The sequence below is a fragment of the Schistocerca americana genome, chromosome 9 (genome assembly GCF_021461395.2).
Source record: "Schistocerca americana isolate TAMUIC-IGC-003095 chromosome 9, iqSchAmer2.1, whole genome shotgun sequence".
NCBI classification, from domain to species: Eukaryota; Metazoa; Arthropoda; class Insecta; order Orthoptera; family Acrididae; genus Schistocerca; species Schistocerca americana.
In genome coordinates this window covers 108,898,313-108,914,815 of record NC_060127.1, presented here as the reverse complement: position 1 = coordinate 108,914,815, position 16,503 = coordinate 108,898,313, and the positions used below count along the sequence as shown (strand labels likewise).

The 16,503-nt window shown below is 40.4% G+C and overlaps 1 protein-coding gene across 1 annotated transcript in view; it reads left to right on the top strand.

Moving 5' to 3' along the window:
- The window catches only part of LOC124551013 (peroxidase-like), a 199,080-nt gene that overhangs the window by 97,132 nt on the left and 85,445 nt on the right, over nucleotides 1-16,503 (top strand). Inside the window, exon 5 of the mRNA XM_047125858.1 lies at nucleotides 3,054-3,230. Within this exon, the coding sequence (XP_046981814.1) occupies nucleotides 3,054-3,230 (177 nt within the window). The remainder of the gene's footprint in view (nucleotides 1-3,053; nucleotides 3,231-16,503) is intronic.

Sequence of the window (16,503 nt, the reverse complement as noted above, 5' to 3'; positions counted from 1 at the left end):
ACCACCTGACAGAGATTGATAGAGGCCTCGTTTGGGTTTGCATTTGACCAGCTGGTGGAATCGTGTGATATCCAGATTTGTGAGACATTTGTGTGTGATAGTAGCCCCATGTTGGATGGCAAATGAACCTGAGGATAGGCCAAGGTTCCTGGCAACTGCAACCTCCGACAATAAAGCTCAGTGAATGAAGTCAGAACGATCAATCAGGCAACACTGGTGACTCACAACACTGTACCTGTGTAGTGGCCAGTGTTGACAACCTCCCACACTGTAGTTCAGTTGAACATCGTGTGTGTTCCATGTTAAACCTGTTGGGCAAAGTGTTTGTTTAGTGCATTGGTTCTGAACTGAGAACAGGACAATGAACAAACAAAGGATCAATTTAAAGTTTTGTTTTGAGCTTGGCGAGACACCAAAAGAAATGTCTGCAATGCTGATACATGTTTGTGGGGATCCAGTACTGCCCATGAAGTGTATGTACGAGTGGTTCACCGATTTTCAAGGAGGCCGGGAAACTGTTTCTGACAATCCCCGTAGCAGACGACTGGTGGCCGCTGTCAGTGATGAAAATATTGAGAAAGTGAGGACATTAATCATGAATGACTGTCGATTAACTGTGCGCATCATAGTGGATGAACTGCAGATGAACCGTGAATCCGTGTGACAAATCCTTACCCACAAGTTAGGGAAGAGGAAAATGTGCTGTCATCTTGTGCCACATCACATGACTGATGATCAGAAGCAGGCACATTTAGAGGCTTCACAGGATTTTGTGAAAATGGTGGCTGCAACACCCAATTTCTTGAATTGTATTGTCATTGAGGATGAAACCTGGTGTCTACGGTATGACCCTGAAATGAAACAACAAAGCACGGAATGGTGTTCTCCGATATCACCTCTTCAGAAAAAGGTCAGAGCCAAAAAATCACACACCAAAACGATGCTCATCACCTTTTTTGATAGTTGAGGTATTATCCACAAGGAATTCCTACCTGAGGGAATGACGTTGAAAGTTGCACATTACATTGAAATTGAGACGCATTTCATGCAACATCTATGTAGGGTACAATCCCAGCACACACAACAAGGTTCCTGGTTTTTTGTTCACGACAACGCTCACCATAAACAGTCAATATCGTCAAACAGTTCCTGCCAAAAAAGAGTGTGGTGCAACTTGAACATTCACCATACTCACCGGATCTCAATGCTCCAGACTTCTTCCTTTTCCCTCAACTCAAACTTTGCTATGAAAGAAAATAGATTTCGTGATATTCCTGACATCCAACAAAATGTGACGTGGCTTTTGAACACCATACCAAAGGAAGACTTCCTGCAAAGTTTCCAGGACATGTATCGCTGAGCTCAGTGGTGCATAGTTATGGGAGATGACTGTTTCAAAGGACAGTAAGGTAACTGTAGTTCATAGTTCATTTATGTTACAGGACTATTCACTGAACTTTGTCAGAGGTTGTATATCTCACCCACACAAGGGGGGAATCGCCGTAATGTACACTATGCACATTGTGATTTGTTCACATTTGTGCCTGCCACCTGACAAAAAATGATGGACATTTTGTGTCAGCCTACACCATCAGTTAGAGACTAGCTGCAGATGTACTAGGGAAATATCATATCATTTGTAGGCAACAACACAGCACAAACAGTTGTGTTTGGAGTGATGCTATGGCTGGCAAGTGTGGACTGTTGATGAATGGCATCGCACTGTGTTCAGTGATGAATTTCCATTTTGTACTACCCTGGATGACCACCGTTGGTGAGTGTGGCGGTTACCTGGGAAGAGGTCTTATCCTTGCTTTGTTTTGGAGAGACAAAGTTGTGTTACTCCTGGCATCATGATTTGTGGAGCCACTGAGTATGACCTCAGGTCACGGCTGATGTCGATTGAGAGTCCTCTGACTGCACAGTGATACATCACGGACATCCTGTGTTGCCACAAGTTGCCTCTTGTGCGACATTTCATGATGCTGTTTTTCAATGGAAAGTGCTCATCTACACACAATACATATCTCGATGATGTGTCTGCACAATGTTGAGGTAATCCTGGTAGAACACATGTAGGACCAGTTTGGACGTCAGCTCCGGCGCAGAGTCGGTATCCGATATCCAGGATATTGAACACTGTTTGCGGCACTTGTAGGCCAGCGTGCTTCGAGAGAGGATACAAAGCTGTATGACAGCATTCCAATTGATGAGTGTGTGCATCCACACCAGAGGAGATAGTGTCATACTGATAAGTGGGCTGAGATTGCCATTTTCTCTGTAAATTTTACTCAATTTTGTAATCACTGAAATAACGTCACGCGGACTCTCAAAAGGCGACTTTCATTTTGTTTCCCCTTCCCTTCTGAGTGGTTCACTTTTCTTGTCAGGCACTGTAGATAAGAAAATAAGACTTAAAGGATTAGATGAGTTTTGCAAGTTGGGAATCTAAACAACGGACAATAACCAAAAGAAAGGGGATATGAAATGTAGATTGACAATAGCAAGAAAATCTGTCCTGAAGAAAATAAATTTGTTAATCTGTACAACAGTGTTAGTAAGTCTTTTCTGAAAATATTTGTCTGCAGTGTAGACTTACCTAGTAATCAAATGTGAATGATAAACATTAAAAGAGTAGAAGCTTCTGAAATGTGGTTAAAAAAGAGAGGGAGGCAGAGGGGGAGGGGGGGAGGGGAACTAATGAAAGGATGTTGAATCAAATCAGGATGAAAAGAAATTTGTGATATTACTTGCTTAAAAGAAGAAATTTGTTGATAAGACATATCCCCAGGCATGAAACAGTTGTTAATTTTTGGTGATGTAGGGAAGCCTGGGGGATAAAAGTGTAAAGTGAGACCACAGCTTAAATTTAGTAAGAGGTAGTTATTAAGAGATGAAGAGATTTGCACATGCTGGACTAACATAGAGATCTGTATTAAACCAGTCTTCAGATGGAAGACCTCAATGACGACTTTCTACATTTATTCACTGGAATGAATGAAGATGCTCAATAAATTCTTTGGAATAGTAATCGTAGACTTCTTTCTCTTCAGGTATCAATGAACCAAAAAAGTCTGTAACAGGGAAAGAGCTGCCAAATCCCAGAGTTCTGAGGACACATCTGTTTCCTACTGGAGACTTTAATGACAAAATCAACTCTCTCATGTACATGCAGTTTGGGCAAATAATAGCACATGACACAGCTCTCAGTGCAGACTCGCTTGGATTTGGTGAGTAGTAACTTACTTATGATGTTTCCAAGTAAGGAAGAAAAACTATAGTTAACATCCCATTTGCACATATCAAGTATGGGAAAAATAACAAGAATTATAAAGGCTTTCCTGGCAAGTGTTAGGAATTGACTTCTCCCAAATGCAATGTATGTATTTACTCATTCACTATCACAAAGTCGTACTCATAATTCATTAAATATAAAATACATTTTTAAAAAAGTAGAATGGAGAACAAGAATAAAATCCTTTATTTCCATACTACAGCAGTGATGTTTTCTAGCCATTCCAACATTCCTTTGGCGTTGTGTTAGTTCATTAGCTTAAAACTCCATTTGCACTCATATCACTCTTTATACAAAGACTTTTGTCTTCCTTTTGCTTATTTAATCAATATACTGTGTGCATATGAAATATCAAAATTCTTTTTGAAGCGGTGTTTTTGTAAAACTTTTTGTATAATGAAAACATGGCTCCCCACAAAGTATACAATGGGTTTGTGTCTGAATTTTCATAGTCATATGAAGAGAGGGAAATAGACAAATAATGTATTGAATAGAACATTGTGAGGTCTATTTCTACAAAAAAAATACATTTAATTTGTTTGAAAGTAATCAAGGTGATTAAGAAAAACATAGTTATTTGAGAGAAATCTTCACGAAGGATTCTTGTATGGATTTCAATACCCAAACAAAGAGTGGGAAATAAATGAATGGAAAAATTAATTAGTGATTTGAAATACATTTTTGTATGAATTTTCATACCAGAGAAAAGAGAGGGAAGTGGACAAGTAGGGTATCAACGTGAGGACTAGATTTGCAAAACAAGATTTAGTTTCTTGAAATAAATCAGATTTGTGATCACATAAGGGGGACCATTCATTCCAATTGAAAAAAGTATTAAACCTGACTGTGAAGTTGTCTGGATATCAGCAACCAGCCTGATACCAGCAACCAGCCTAAGTAAACTAAAATTAATGATCAGATGTTTTTACTGTCGACATGATTCTGCTATAACAGTTGTAGAATCATTCAAAGGCACTCCATACTCAGTAGTACGGATGTAAGCTGATCATACAATACTGGTTAGAGGTGACACTAACATACCAATATAGACTGGGATGTCTACAGATTTGTTGCAGGTGGTATGGATAGACAGCCCTGCAAAGAAATTTTGGAAGCTTTCCCCATGGTCCGTCTTGAGCAAATAGTGCAATAATTCATTCACAACAGAAATATTTTAGACCTTGTAATTACGAGTAGTCCTGACTTTATTGACAGTGTCAGTATAGAGACAGAGATTAGCAATCATAATGTTATCATAGCCAGAATAGTACTAAAGCTAACAACTCCATCAAAAATGCAAGGAGAGTTTTTATGCTGGAAAGAACAAATAAGCAGTTGTTAACTTCCTATGTACACTAAGAATGGATGTCTTTTAGTTGCAATATGAAGAAGTATGTGCTGATAATTGGATTACAGACAGTAAAGACCCACTGTGGTTTAATAACAAAACTCAGAAAATGCTGAGGAAGCAGAGATTGGTGCACACTTGTTTCAAAAAGTAATGCAGGAGTATCAACATGCAAATGTTGGCCAAAACTCGTGCAGCTATAAAAAGATCAATGCACAAAAGCATGCAACAACTTCCACCATCACACATTAGTAAAATATCTTTCTGAGAATCCAAGAAAATTCTGTCCTGCATAAAGTCACTAAGTAAGTTGAGTAGTCTAAGAGCAGTCTGGTGTTGCTGAAGAATACAACAAAAGGAAAGGTGGAGTTTTAAATTTCACATTTAAAAATCATTCACACATGATTTTGTTCAGACATACCATAATTTGACTGCCACACAACCTTCTCTTGGAGGTCATAAAAATAGGCATCCGTGGCACTGAAATGTAGCTAAAAGAGTTGAAAACAAAACAGCTCACCTGGTCCAGATGGAATTTGAAGTCAGTTTTACAAAAGAAATCCTGAGTGACAGGAAAAAACCCAGATGATTCCTGTGTTGGAGAAGGGTAAACGAGCACATTTGCAAAATTGCAGACTAATATCCTTAACATCAGTTTCCTGCTGAGTTCTTTAGCATATCCTGAGTTCCAATGTAATAAATTTTGTTGTGAGAGAAGAGCTTATATCCTTAAATTGACATATAATGAGAAAGCAATGCAAAACTCAGATTTTCCTTTTCTCACATGATATCCTGTGAACCATATATGAAGTAAACAGGTAGATTCTGTGTTTCTTGATTTCTGGAAAACATTTGACACAGTACCACACTGCAAACTGGTAGCAAACCTCTGAGCATAAAGAATAGGTCCTCAGATACATAGTGGCTTAACGACTTTTTAAATAATAGAACACAGTGTGTTGTCCTTGATGGCAAGTGTTCATTGGAGGCAAAGGCATCATCAGGGGTGTCCCAGGGATGTGATATAGGACCACTATTGTTCTCCATATACATACATGATCTGACAGATAATGGTGAGCAGCAGTCTGCAGCTGTTGGCTGATGAAGCTGTAGTATACGGAAAAGTGTCACTGAATAATTGCAAAAGGATACAGGATGACTTAAAATTTCTATTTGGTGTTATAATGGCAGCTTGCTCTAAAAGTAGAAAGATGTAAGCTAATACTGATGAGTAAGAAAAACAATCCTGTTATGTTTGAATGCAGTATTAGCAGTGTACTGCTTGACACAGTCATGTCAATTAGATGTTTAGGCATAATGTTGTGAAGTGACATCAATGGAACAAGCACAATAGGTCTGTTATAAGGTTATTGGAAGAAGTTTATTGGAAGAATTCTACGAAAGTGTGGCTTATCCATAAAGGAGACCCTGTACCAAGTGTTCATGCAAAATCAAACAAGGGAAAAAGCCAGGCTCAAATGTAACAATATAATGAAAAGGATAGTTGCCACTCACCATAAAGCAGAGATGCTGAGTCAGAGATAGACACAACAAAAAGACTGTCACACAATAAACTATTGGTCAACAAGCCAAAGTAAATAGCCAAAACACACACACACACACACACACACACACACACACACACACACACACACACACACACACACCACACATGACCACAGTCTCTGACAGCTAAAGCCAGACTACAAACAGCAATGCAAGATGGGAGAGGCAACTGAGTGGGAGTAAGGAAGAGACTGGGGAGGAGAGGAGGAGGGTAAGGATGGGGAATGATAAAGTGCTGCTGCAGGAGCATGCATGGACGAGATGGAGAGAGGGTAGGGCAGCTAGGGGCAGTTGGGAGTTTATACAGAGGGCGGGGGAGAGAGGATTGGGTGGTGGGAGAGGGGGGGGGGGTTAGCAGGAAACAAGAGAAGTACAAAGACTGGGTGCATTGGCGGAATAGAGAGCTGTATAGTGTTGGAATGGTTACAGGGAAGCAACTAGATGAGTGAGGAAAATGACTAACAAAAAGGTTAAGGCCTGAAGGGTTATTGGACTGTAGGATATATTGCAGGGAGTGTTCCTGCGTGGGCAGTTCGGAAAAGCTGGTGGTGGTGGGAAGGATTTAGATGGCACAGGCTGTGAAGCAGTCATTGAAATGAAGAACATTGTGTTGGGCAGTGTGCTCAGCAACAAGGCGGTCACAGTTTGTTGGTGGCCATTCATGTGGACAGACAGCTTGTTGGTAAAATTCAGCACAGCTTAGCGTGGAGATCACGTGACTGGTTTCACAGGTAGCCCTGCCTTTGATGGGATAGGTGATGTTTGCGACCGGACTGGAGTAGGTGGTGGCGGGAGGATGTATTGGACAGGTCTTGCATCTAGGTCTATTACAGGGATATGTTCCATGAGGCAAGGAGTTGGGAGCAGGGGTTGTGGAAAGATAGATAAGGATATTGTGTATGTTTGGTAGGTGGCAGAATGGCACAGCTGGCAGGGGGGAACAGTGGGGGAAGGTGGGGGGGGGGGGGGTAGTGGCCAGGACAGTCTTCGTTTCAGAGCACGAAGAGAGGTAGTCGAAACCCTGGTGAAGAATGTAATTCAGTTGCTCCAGTCTTGGGTGGTACCGAGTCACGAGGCTGGACAGTGTGACTTTGGGAGGTGGTGGGTGACTGGAAAGATAAGCCACGGGAGATCTGTTTTTGTATGAGATTGGAGGGATACTTACGGTCAGTAAAGGCATCAGAGACCCTTGGTGTATTTTGAGAGGGACCACTTGTCAATGCAGAGGCGACAGCCATGAAAGGCTAGGCTGTATGGAAGGGACTTCTTGGAATGGAATGGGTGGCAACTGTTGAAGTCGAGGTATTTTGGTGGTTGGTAGGTTTGTTATGGACAGTGGTACTGATGTAGCCATCTTTAAGGAGGAGGTCAACATCAAAGAAGGTGGCTTGATGGGTTGAGTAGGACCAGGTGAAGCAAATGGGGTAGAAGGTATTGAGGTTCTGGAGAAGGTGAATAGTGTCCTCATCCTCAGTCCAGATCACAAAGCTGTCATAAGTGAATCTGGACCAGGTGATGATGTTTAGGAATGATTCTGAACCGTGAATTTACTTTCAAAACCTTATCTTAAAGAATTTACTTTATTTACTAACGATTCATCAAGAACATTAACACATTCAATCACATTATGTGGAAGTAGTTGCCAATGGGTAACTGATGAAAACAAATTAAATTTCAACTAATGGAAATTTTATTCCTAAAAATCCTTTCTTACAAAAAAAATAAAAAAATAAAATAAAAAAAATAAATAAATAAAAAATAAAAAAAGAGAGAGATTTAAAAATTATAATCAGAAAGCACCCTCTAAATATCAAGTTACAATTTATTCTGAGACAGAAATACCCTCCCCCCCTTTTTTTTGACAGTATGAGCTTTCGGGCTGAGAAGCTTGCCGCTCCCTTTTAACATGACCGCTCACAACAACCTCTGACAGACCACACTTCTGCTAATCTGCAACACACCAGATTACTTTAAACTAAAAATTTAACAACTCACACAAACACATAAACTATGCACCCCGTAGGAGGAATGGAAATGGTACCTCACATGTGCCAATGCTCAAGGCGGACAAGCCATCTTGTGTCTCAGTGTGCGACCGACCAACCGATCGATCCAACCACAAATGACCGTTGCCTGAACAACTCAAGCAGACTGGCGGCCTAACACATACTAGCACTCCGGACGACAGACAGACACTGACTGCCCCACACTGACGCAGCCGAGCAACTGACCAGCCTCTCTCCGACTGACCAACTGCAACTCACGACCTTACAGCACCCCTTAAATGCACGTGAACAGGCTACCTTTCCCCTTTCACACCAGAGGGAGACACCAAAGCTGTAATTGCCACAGCGGTGGCTCCGCCAGAAACGGAGGGCGACTGCTTTACACTACCTGCTGCGGTGCACTCTTCAAACAGCAAATTTTACCATAGCTCAGATTCTTCTAAATGGCCCATGAATAGGTTGGCATAGAATAGTGCCACATGGTGTCCATAATGATACCCCAGATTTATTTGTAGATAATGCCTTCATAGAAGAAATTATTGTGGGGAGTCGGTGGAGGAAACGATTGCTATTTTCTAGTAGGAGAGTAGTTGCGGGTGATAGGCTGTTAGGTGTTGGTCTACAGGAGCAAAGATTCTGTCAGTGGGGGAACAGTAACCAGCCACAGTGGGGCATCCTGTGTGGTTGGGTTTATGGACTTTAGGAAGCATGTAGAAAGTAGGAGTGCGGGGAGTAGTTGGGGTGAGCAGAGATTGCCTCCAGGTAGAGGTCCTCGGATGGGCCAAAGGATTTGAGGAGAGACTAGAGATCCTGCTAGATCTCAGTTATGGGATAACTGTGGCAGGGTTTGTAGGTGTCTGAATCTGACAGCTGGCAGAGTCCTGCCAGGTAATCTTTGCAGTTCAAACAACAGTGGTGAAGCCTTGTCAGCAGGTAGGATTATAGGTACAGGATCAGTTCATAGGTGATAGACTGCAGTTCTTTCTGCAGATATAAGATTTATTTGCATTTAAGGGATTTGGGGGATGATGGTGAGGCAAGCTTCAAAGTTAAGAAATTCTGGAAAGTTAACAGCGGGTGATTTGGGTGCATTTTGGGTGGATAACAGTTGGCTAGAGAAATGAACTGAGTCAAGCAGAGTTCAACATTGATCTTTGGTTGAGTTTGATTGGTAGGGTTGGTGGTGAAAAAGTGTTTCCACTGTAGCAACTGGGAGAAGGAGAGAAGTTCTGTAACAAGTCCTGCATGATTGAATTTGGGTGTGGGGCAAAAGATGAGGCCTGTAGAAAGGATCGATATTTCTATGGGGCTACTGTGCTCCCACTCAGAGAATTTCTGCTCTCATAGACCAACCCCTTCAACCTATTACCCAGAACCTACTCTCCTATCTAAAAGATACCAAGTGGTTCCTCCTCCAACTCCCCACAGTTCCTGTCCATTTACCACGCGGTGCCCTGCTTGCCACCATTGACACCACCTCCCTTTACAGTAACTTTCCTAATGCTCATGGCCTTACCACTATTGAAAACTGCCTTTCCCAACACCCAACGGATTCCAAAGCAACAGCCTCCTTCCTAGTCACCACGACCAACTATATCCTCCCACAATTACTTCTCCTGGGCATGGGCACCCACTTGGCACCATCCGATGCCAACCTATTCATGGGCTATCTAGAGGAAACCTTCCTAAACATCCAGAATCCTTAACCCCTCACCTGGTGAAGATTCATTGATGACATCTTTGTGATCTGGATTGAGGGTGAGGACACCCTATTCACATTCCTTCATAACCTCAACACCTTCTCCCCCATTTGTTTCAACTGGTCCCACTCAACCCATCAAGCCACCTTGCTCGATGTTGACATCCACCTCAAAGATGGCTACATCAATACTTCTGTCCATATGAAACCTGCTAAACACCAACAATATCTCCACTTTGGCAGCTGCCACCCATTCCATACCAAGAAGTCCCTTCCATACAGCCTAGCAACTCCTGCAGTGACAAGTAGTCTCTCTCAAAATAGACTGAGGGTCTCACTGAGGCCTTTACAGACCATAATTATCCCTCCAACCTTGTACAAAAACAGATTTCCTGTGCTTCATCTTTCCACTCACCCACCACCTCCCAAAGTCCCACTGTTCTGGTAGGGAGGAGCATTCCCCCGTGCCTCGATACCACCCAGGACTGGAGCAACTGAATTACATTCTCCATGAGGATTGTTACTGCCATGTTTTGTGCCCTGAAATGAGAAGTGTCCTTCCCCCTCCTCCCTCCCTCCCCCCTCCCCCCCCCTCTCTTCCCTCGTTGTTATTCTGCTGCCCACCAATCCCACACAGTATCATCATCCATCCCTATGTAACGCCAGCTTCCAATCCCTTGCCTCGGGGCTCGTGTCCCTGTATTATACCTAGATGCGAGACTTGTCCTATACATCCTTCCACCACCACCTACTACAGTCCAGGCACAAACATCACCTATGCCTAACAAAGGCAGGGCTACCTGTGAAACCAGTCATGTGATCTACAAGCTAAGCTGCAGCCACTGTGCTGCATTCTACATGGGTATGACAACCAACAAGCTGTCTGTTCACATGAATGGCCACCGACAAACTGTGACCTAGAAACAACTGGACCACCTTGTTGCTGAGCATGCAGCCCCACACAGTGTTCTTCATTTCAATGGCTGCTTCACAACTTGTGCCTTTGGATCCTTCTCACCAGCACCAGCTATTCTGAAATGCGCAGGTGGGTACTTTCCGTGCAGTATATCCTACAGTCCCATAACCCCCTGGCCTCAACCTTTGTTAGTCCTTGCCCTCATCCATCTAGCTCCTTCCCTGTACCCATTCCAGCACTATACAGCTCTCTGTTCTACTAATGCACCCAGTGTTTCTACTTCTCTCATTTCCAGCTACCCCACTCTCCGCTGCCCTCTGTCTAGCCTCCCAACTGCACCTAGCTGCTCTACCCTCTCTCCACCTCATTCCTGCATGCTCCCGCAGCAGCACTAAACTATTCCCCACCCTTACCCTCCTAACCCTCCCCTCCCTGCCCCAGCCTCTTCCTTGCCTCCATCCGGTTGCCTCTCTCATCATGCACTGCTGTTTGTAGTCTGGCTTCAGGTGCCAGAAACTGGTTCCATACATCACAAAGTAATCCCGATGAAATTAACATAAAATGTAGAGCTCAACCAATACAGAAAGTTGAAGACACAAAATTCCTGGGTGCTTACATAGACAGTAAATGTAATTGGTCAGTTCACATTCTTCATCTATGTAAAAAACTTAGCTCGGCAACATTTGCATTATGGGTAATTTCTTCAGTGGCTGAAGTTGACACTATTAAGGTTGCCTACTTTGGCTACTTCCACTCATTGATGTCATTTGCTATCATATTCTGGGGGAACCAACCACTTGCAAAAAAAGTTTTCACCATCCAAAAAAAAAGCAATCAGAATAATGTGTGGGGTCCATCAAAGACACTCTTGCAGGCGCTTGTTTCGTAAGATAGGTATCCTAACAACTGCCTCACAGTATATTTTTTCCTTGCTGACCTTTGTGTGCAAAAATTATTCCATCTACCAAGTCAACAGTAAATTCCATGGTTATAACACCAGAAACAAAAACAATCTACATTTAGAAATGAAACGTCTCACTCTGGTACAAAAAGGAGTTTACTAATCCAGCATTAAGCTGTTCAATGCTCTACCACTACATATCAAATGTGTTCCTACAGAACTGCCAAAATTTAAACAAGTTCTCAAAGATTACCTGACAGAGAAATCTTATTATACTGTGGATGAATACCTGAAAGAAAATGTATACCATCACTAAACTTATTGTGTCTAGAATTAGTTCAATTGATTTTATTGTGCATTTGGGCATTAGCGCACTTTTTGTAACAACAGATTGGCTGTACATGTATTTACTCTTGTAGGCCTAATATCTGATTTAACTTTGTGCTCTTATCTTTAACCTTTATTTGAAACTCCTTTTTCTGTCAAATGGTAGTTATGTTATCTAGCTGACATTGTATCTGTTACTGTATTTATAGTATGTCTTACTTAAACTATGTACAATTTGCCATTGAATTGCCCTTGTACTTATTGTAAGTTTAAATTGAAACCTGTACAATTTGACACGTTCCATATCCTTGTGATTGACTCACTAACTGGATCTACGGAACAAGAAATAAATAAATAAAATAAAATGTTTGTGTGTGTGTGTGTGTGTGTGTGTGTGTGTGTGTGTGTGTGTGTCTGTTGGGTATTTTTGACAAACACCTTATTGGCTGAAAGCTTATTGCATGACAGTCTTTTTGTTGTGCCTATCTGTGACTCAGCATCTCCGCTTTATGGCAAGTAAATACTCATGAAATCTATTCTCAAGTACTGATCAAGTGTTTGGGATCCCCCGCCAGATCAGATTAAAGAAAGACACAGGAGTAACTTAGAGGCATCTCGCTAGCGTTGTTGTTGGTTGTTTTGATCAACATAGGAGTATCATGGAAATGCTCTGTGAACTGAAATGGGAATCCATAGAGGGGAATACTATGGAGAAAGTTTAGGGAACAGTTAATTTCAAGAGACTGTATAATGATTATATTGCCACCAGCGTACATCCCCTGTAAGGATTGCGAGGGAAAGATAAGAATCATGAAGAATTTCCAGCAAACACATTATTTATTTTCTTTTGGTCACAGCGCATTTAATCTAAATGCAAAGTTCATCTTCCATTCCTCTCCCAACAACACTTGAATGTGAAATGATTCAAAAACATTGCGACCTTGCCAAAATCACATATAATCATACAAGATACACAGTTCAAAAAGATGAAGGGAATATTGTTAAATGTTTATCTTGTATGCAATTTTTTACATTTTGAATTTGAATATGATTACTGCAAGTGCTCTGGTGTACATAACTGATTTTATAAAATGAAATAACTTTTTTTTTAAACTTACAGTCCACAGCATGATCAAGTAAATATAAAAATGATTCACAGGAGATCTGGTTGTGACAGAACCACAAGCACAATCATATTTCAATAAATTTATTTAAAACATGGAAAGAAAATTGTAAAAGTAATCTCCACATAATGAAAATTATAAAATAAATTAACTGATACCATGTTGCAGTGAAAATAAGGAGATGAATGCTCAATGGACCAATATCCCATACCTGGAAAATCATTATAGTGTCTGTTGCATTGGATACTCTGTCATGCCTGGACTGCATTTAGCTGTCAGGCTGAGTGAGAGCCAATTCTAGTTATCTGTTTACTAGTACATGTCAATTTCGCATTTCATTGTGCATCTGGCATAGTCCACATCAATTCAGGCAGGCTAGGGAAAACTCTTACCTTCATAGTCTCAGATGTTATTGAATTTAGCATATGTTAAAATGAAGGACTGAGTAAGGAACACATATTTTTATGTTTTCTTCAAAAAAATTTCTGCTCTGACATACAGCCCTCCAAAGATGACGCTGCGCATACCATTTTGAAGGTGTGAATTTTGGAAAAAATTCTAAAATGTATCTCTGGAACAGTTCTAGATGTTTAGTTGTTTTTTTTTATTTGAAAGATAATTGCTTTATAATTACAAAGAAATCCTCCATTTGGACTTATCTGTCAAAGTTCTTTTACAAAAAAATTTCAAAATTACCAATCCACAAAATTTTGATTTTTTTGTGTTGATTAGTACCATATAGATTTTATAAACAATTGAAATTTTTGCCATACATAAAACCTGTTTTATTACCACATTAACAGGCTCATAAAAAAACAAAACCTAGCCTTATTTAACATAATTTTAGTTTTGAAAGATGAGTAAGAGACTCATTTTTCAAGCATTAAAGGTTCCAAAATGTATGTGAAAAGTACAAAGACTTAAAGGTTTCAATTTGTACAACTTCTGTGCACTCTGTTTTGCACTCAAATTAGCCAGTCAATGAACTAAAAATGTGTTCCACTGCTTCAGTATCTTCCTTTGATATAGAGTGATGTCTTCCAGTTGAACCAATAGGAACTGGAGCACTTACAATCTTCAAAACATTGTGAACAGAAAGTGAGCACTGATGATGTTGTTGGTGTCCTTCAGCTGGAAACCTACATCCAGCAGCTGGTCCATGTGGCAGCACAAAGTTCACTACAGTTTCATTTAACTCATAACTGGTGTCTATAATCTCTGCAATCCACCAGCCGCAGTCATACACACACATGCCACAAATATCCCCCATCTCAGGTTGTGAATCTGAATATTATCCTGCTGTTTCTGAGATGTTGGCCGAACAAATGAAATTTCTCCTTTCTAACTATTTAAAAAGCATGCAATATGAGTTTTCCCATCACTTTGAGTCCAAAAATGTGTCTTCCGAATTCCTTTCACATGAGTACTTTGTTTTAACCATTCTTCTTCTTCTTCTTTTTTTCCATGGAATTCTTTGATTTCCTCTTTGGACAAAAGAAAGAGGGTTGTGGATGTGTAAGATTTCATGACTCATAAAATCCTCAGCATTCTGAACTGCAGCTATATTTAGTCTGGAAAGATTACGTTTAGTAGCATGGTGCTTCAGCAGGCCTCCTACACCATCACAAGGCCCCTTCCTTTGACCAGTAGCACTGTATACCCAGTCAGTTGGCACAAGCAATGTAATCAATTCAAACAGATGGTAACATTTTCTAAAATGGCTAGGAGTGCCATCAGAAATAATGATGATCTTCTCTGCCCCTGTTTGCGGTTGAAGAATTTTGCACACTGCTAGCAAAGCATGTGCTGAGTCATGTCCTGTGTCATCACTTATAATTACAGCACTTGTGGTCTTATTTTGAAAATATATCACTCCTGTAAAAACTGAAACCTGGTCATTACTCAAATGATACCCTTGTATAGTTTGTGGGTAAACTGAAGACTGAGCAAGCGAGTCCCCACTATGCCTACCCAGCTACGTCACAAGGCACTTCTACAGGCTGTTTCACAACGTAGTGCCAGCCTTGCCGCGGCGCGCACTTTAAATCTGTGGCAATGCCGTGTACAGATATGTTCCGGCAGCATTTATTTTTAGACAAATGCACTAAGACTATAAGGATTACAAAAGACCATAGCTTCTTCCGAAACACAACATTATAGAGTAAATAATATTAACAAAGAACAGAAGTCAGAATTCTATTACAAACATAGAACCGAATGCCTGTTCATGTCAATGTATGTTCCTCTATTGCTATTCGTAAAGCGAATCCCATATAGTGCAGTCAATCTGTAGAATTTAAGGTTTGTTCCTACTTTGTGTTTCTACTAAAAGTTAGGAGTTTCCTTTAAAGGGCTGCATTGAAACTTAACAATTCTTGCAATACGAAGAGTATTTAAAAAGTAACCAGAAATTTATAATTTCTTGCGTTGTATAACTCTTTTTGCCTGCCTTCATAAACAAGTCTGAAAAGTATCTGTACAATGTTATGGATATTGGGTACTTACTCTGTTGTCAGTTGCCAAAAAGGTTTCTGTGTTTTAGTAGCAGCAACGATTATTTGTTTTGCATAAAAATAGATTAGAGATTCTGTATTAAATTTTGTCATAAGAATGGAATAAAGTGTATCAAATTTTTAGAAATGTTCAATATTGCTTTTGATGAGTCTGAGTATACTAAGGGCATACAAGTGGTATAAACATTTCAAAGCATGCCTTAAAGGACAGCAGTTTTACAAGCATGGATGAGATTCAAAATGCATAGTTAAGAGACCTATAAATTATACCAAGGAAACAGTTCCTAAAGTGTTTTGGGAATTGGAAAAAGCACTGTCATATGTGTATAGTTTGTAGCGGGGAATGTTTTGAAGAGGATAACATTGCTGTAGATTAACAAATAAAGTTCTTACCAAAAATAAAAAGTAATATGTGAATGCATCTCCGAGACTTTGTGACAGAATACATTGAAATGCTGCTGTTCCATAAGCATCAAATTTTTTAAGTATTGAATCACATTCTATTAGCGAAGAGGACTATGAAGTCCTTATATTATTACTGAGTTTTTACAACTAGTGATAAAGGTATTTATTGCATTGGACCATATTTGGGTGTATTTATCTTGGAAAACTGTTTAACACTTTTACTACCATGTAGTACGTTTCTACCAAAAGAAACTTTATAGCGTATGAGCATAGTCACCCTTGAAAGGACACACAGTGTATTTTTTAAGAAATTATTCATTGCCTGTTTACATACATCGTATTTTAGAGGTCATCATCAACAGTATCACTGTCATCGTCGTCACTTTCTAAATTAATAACTATG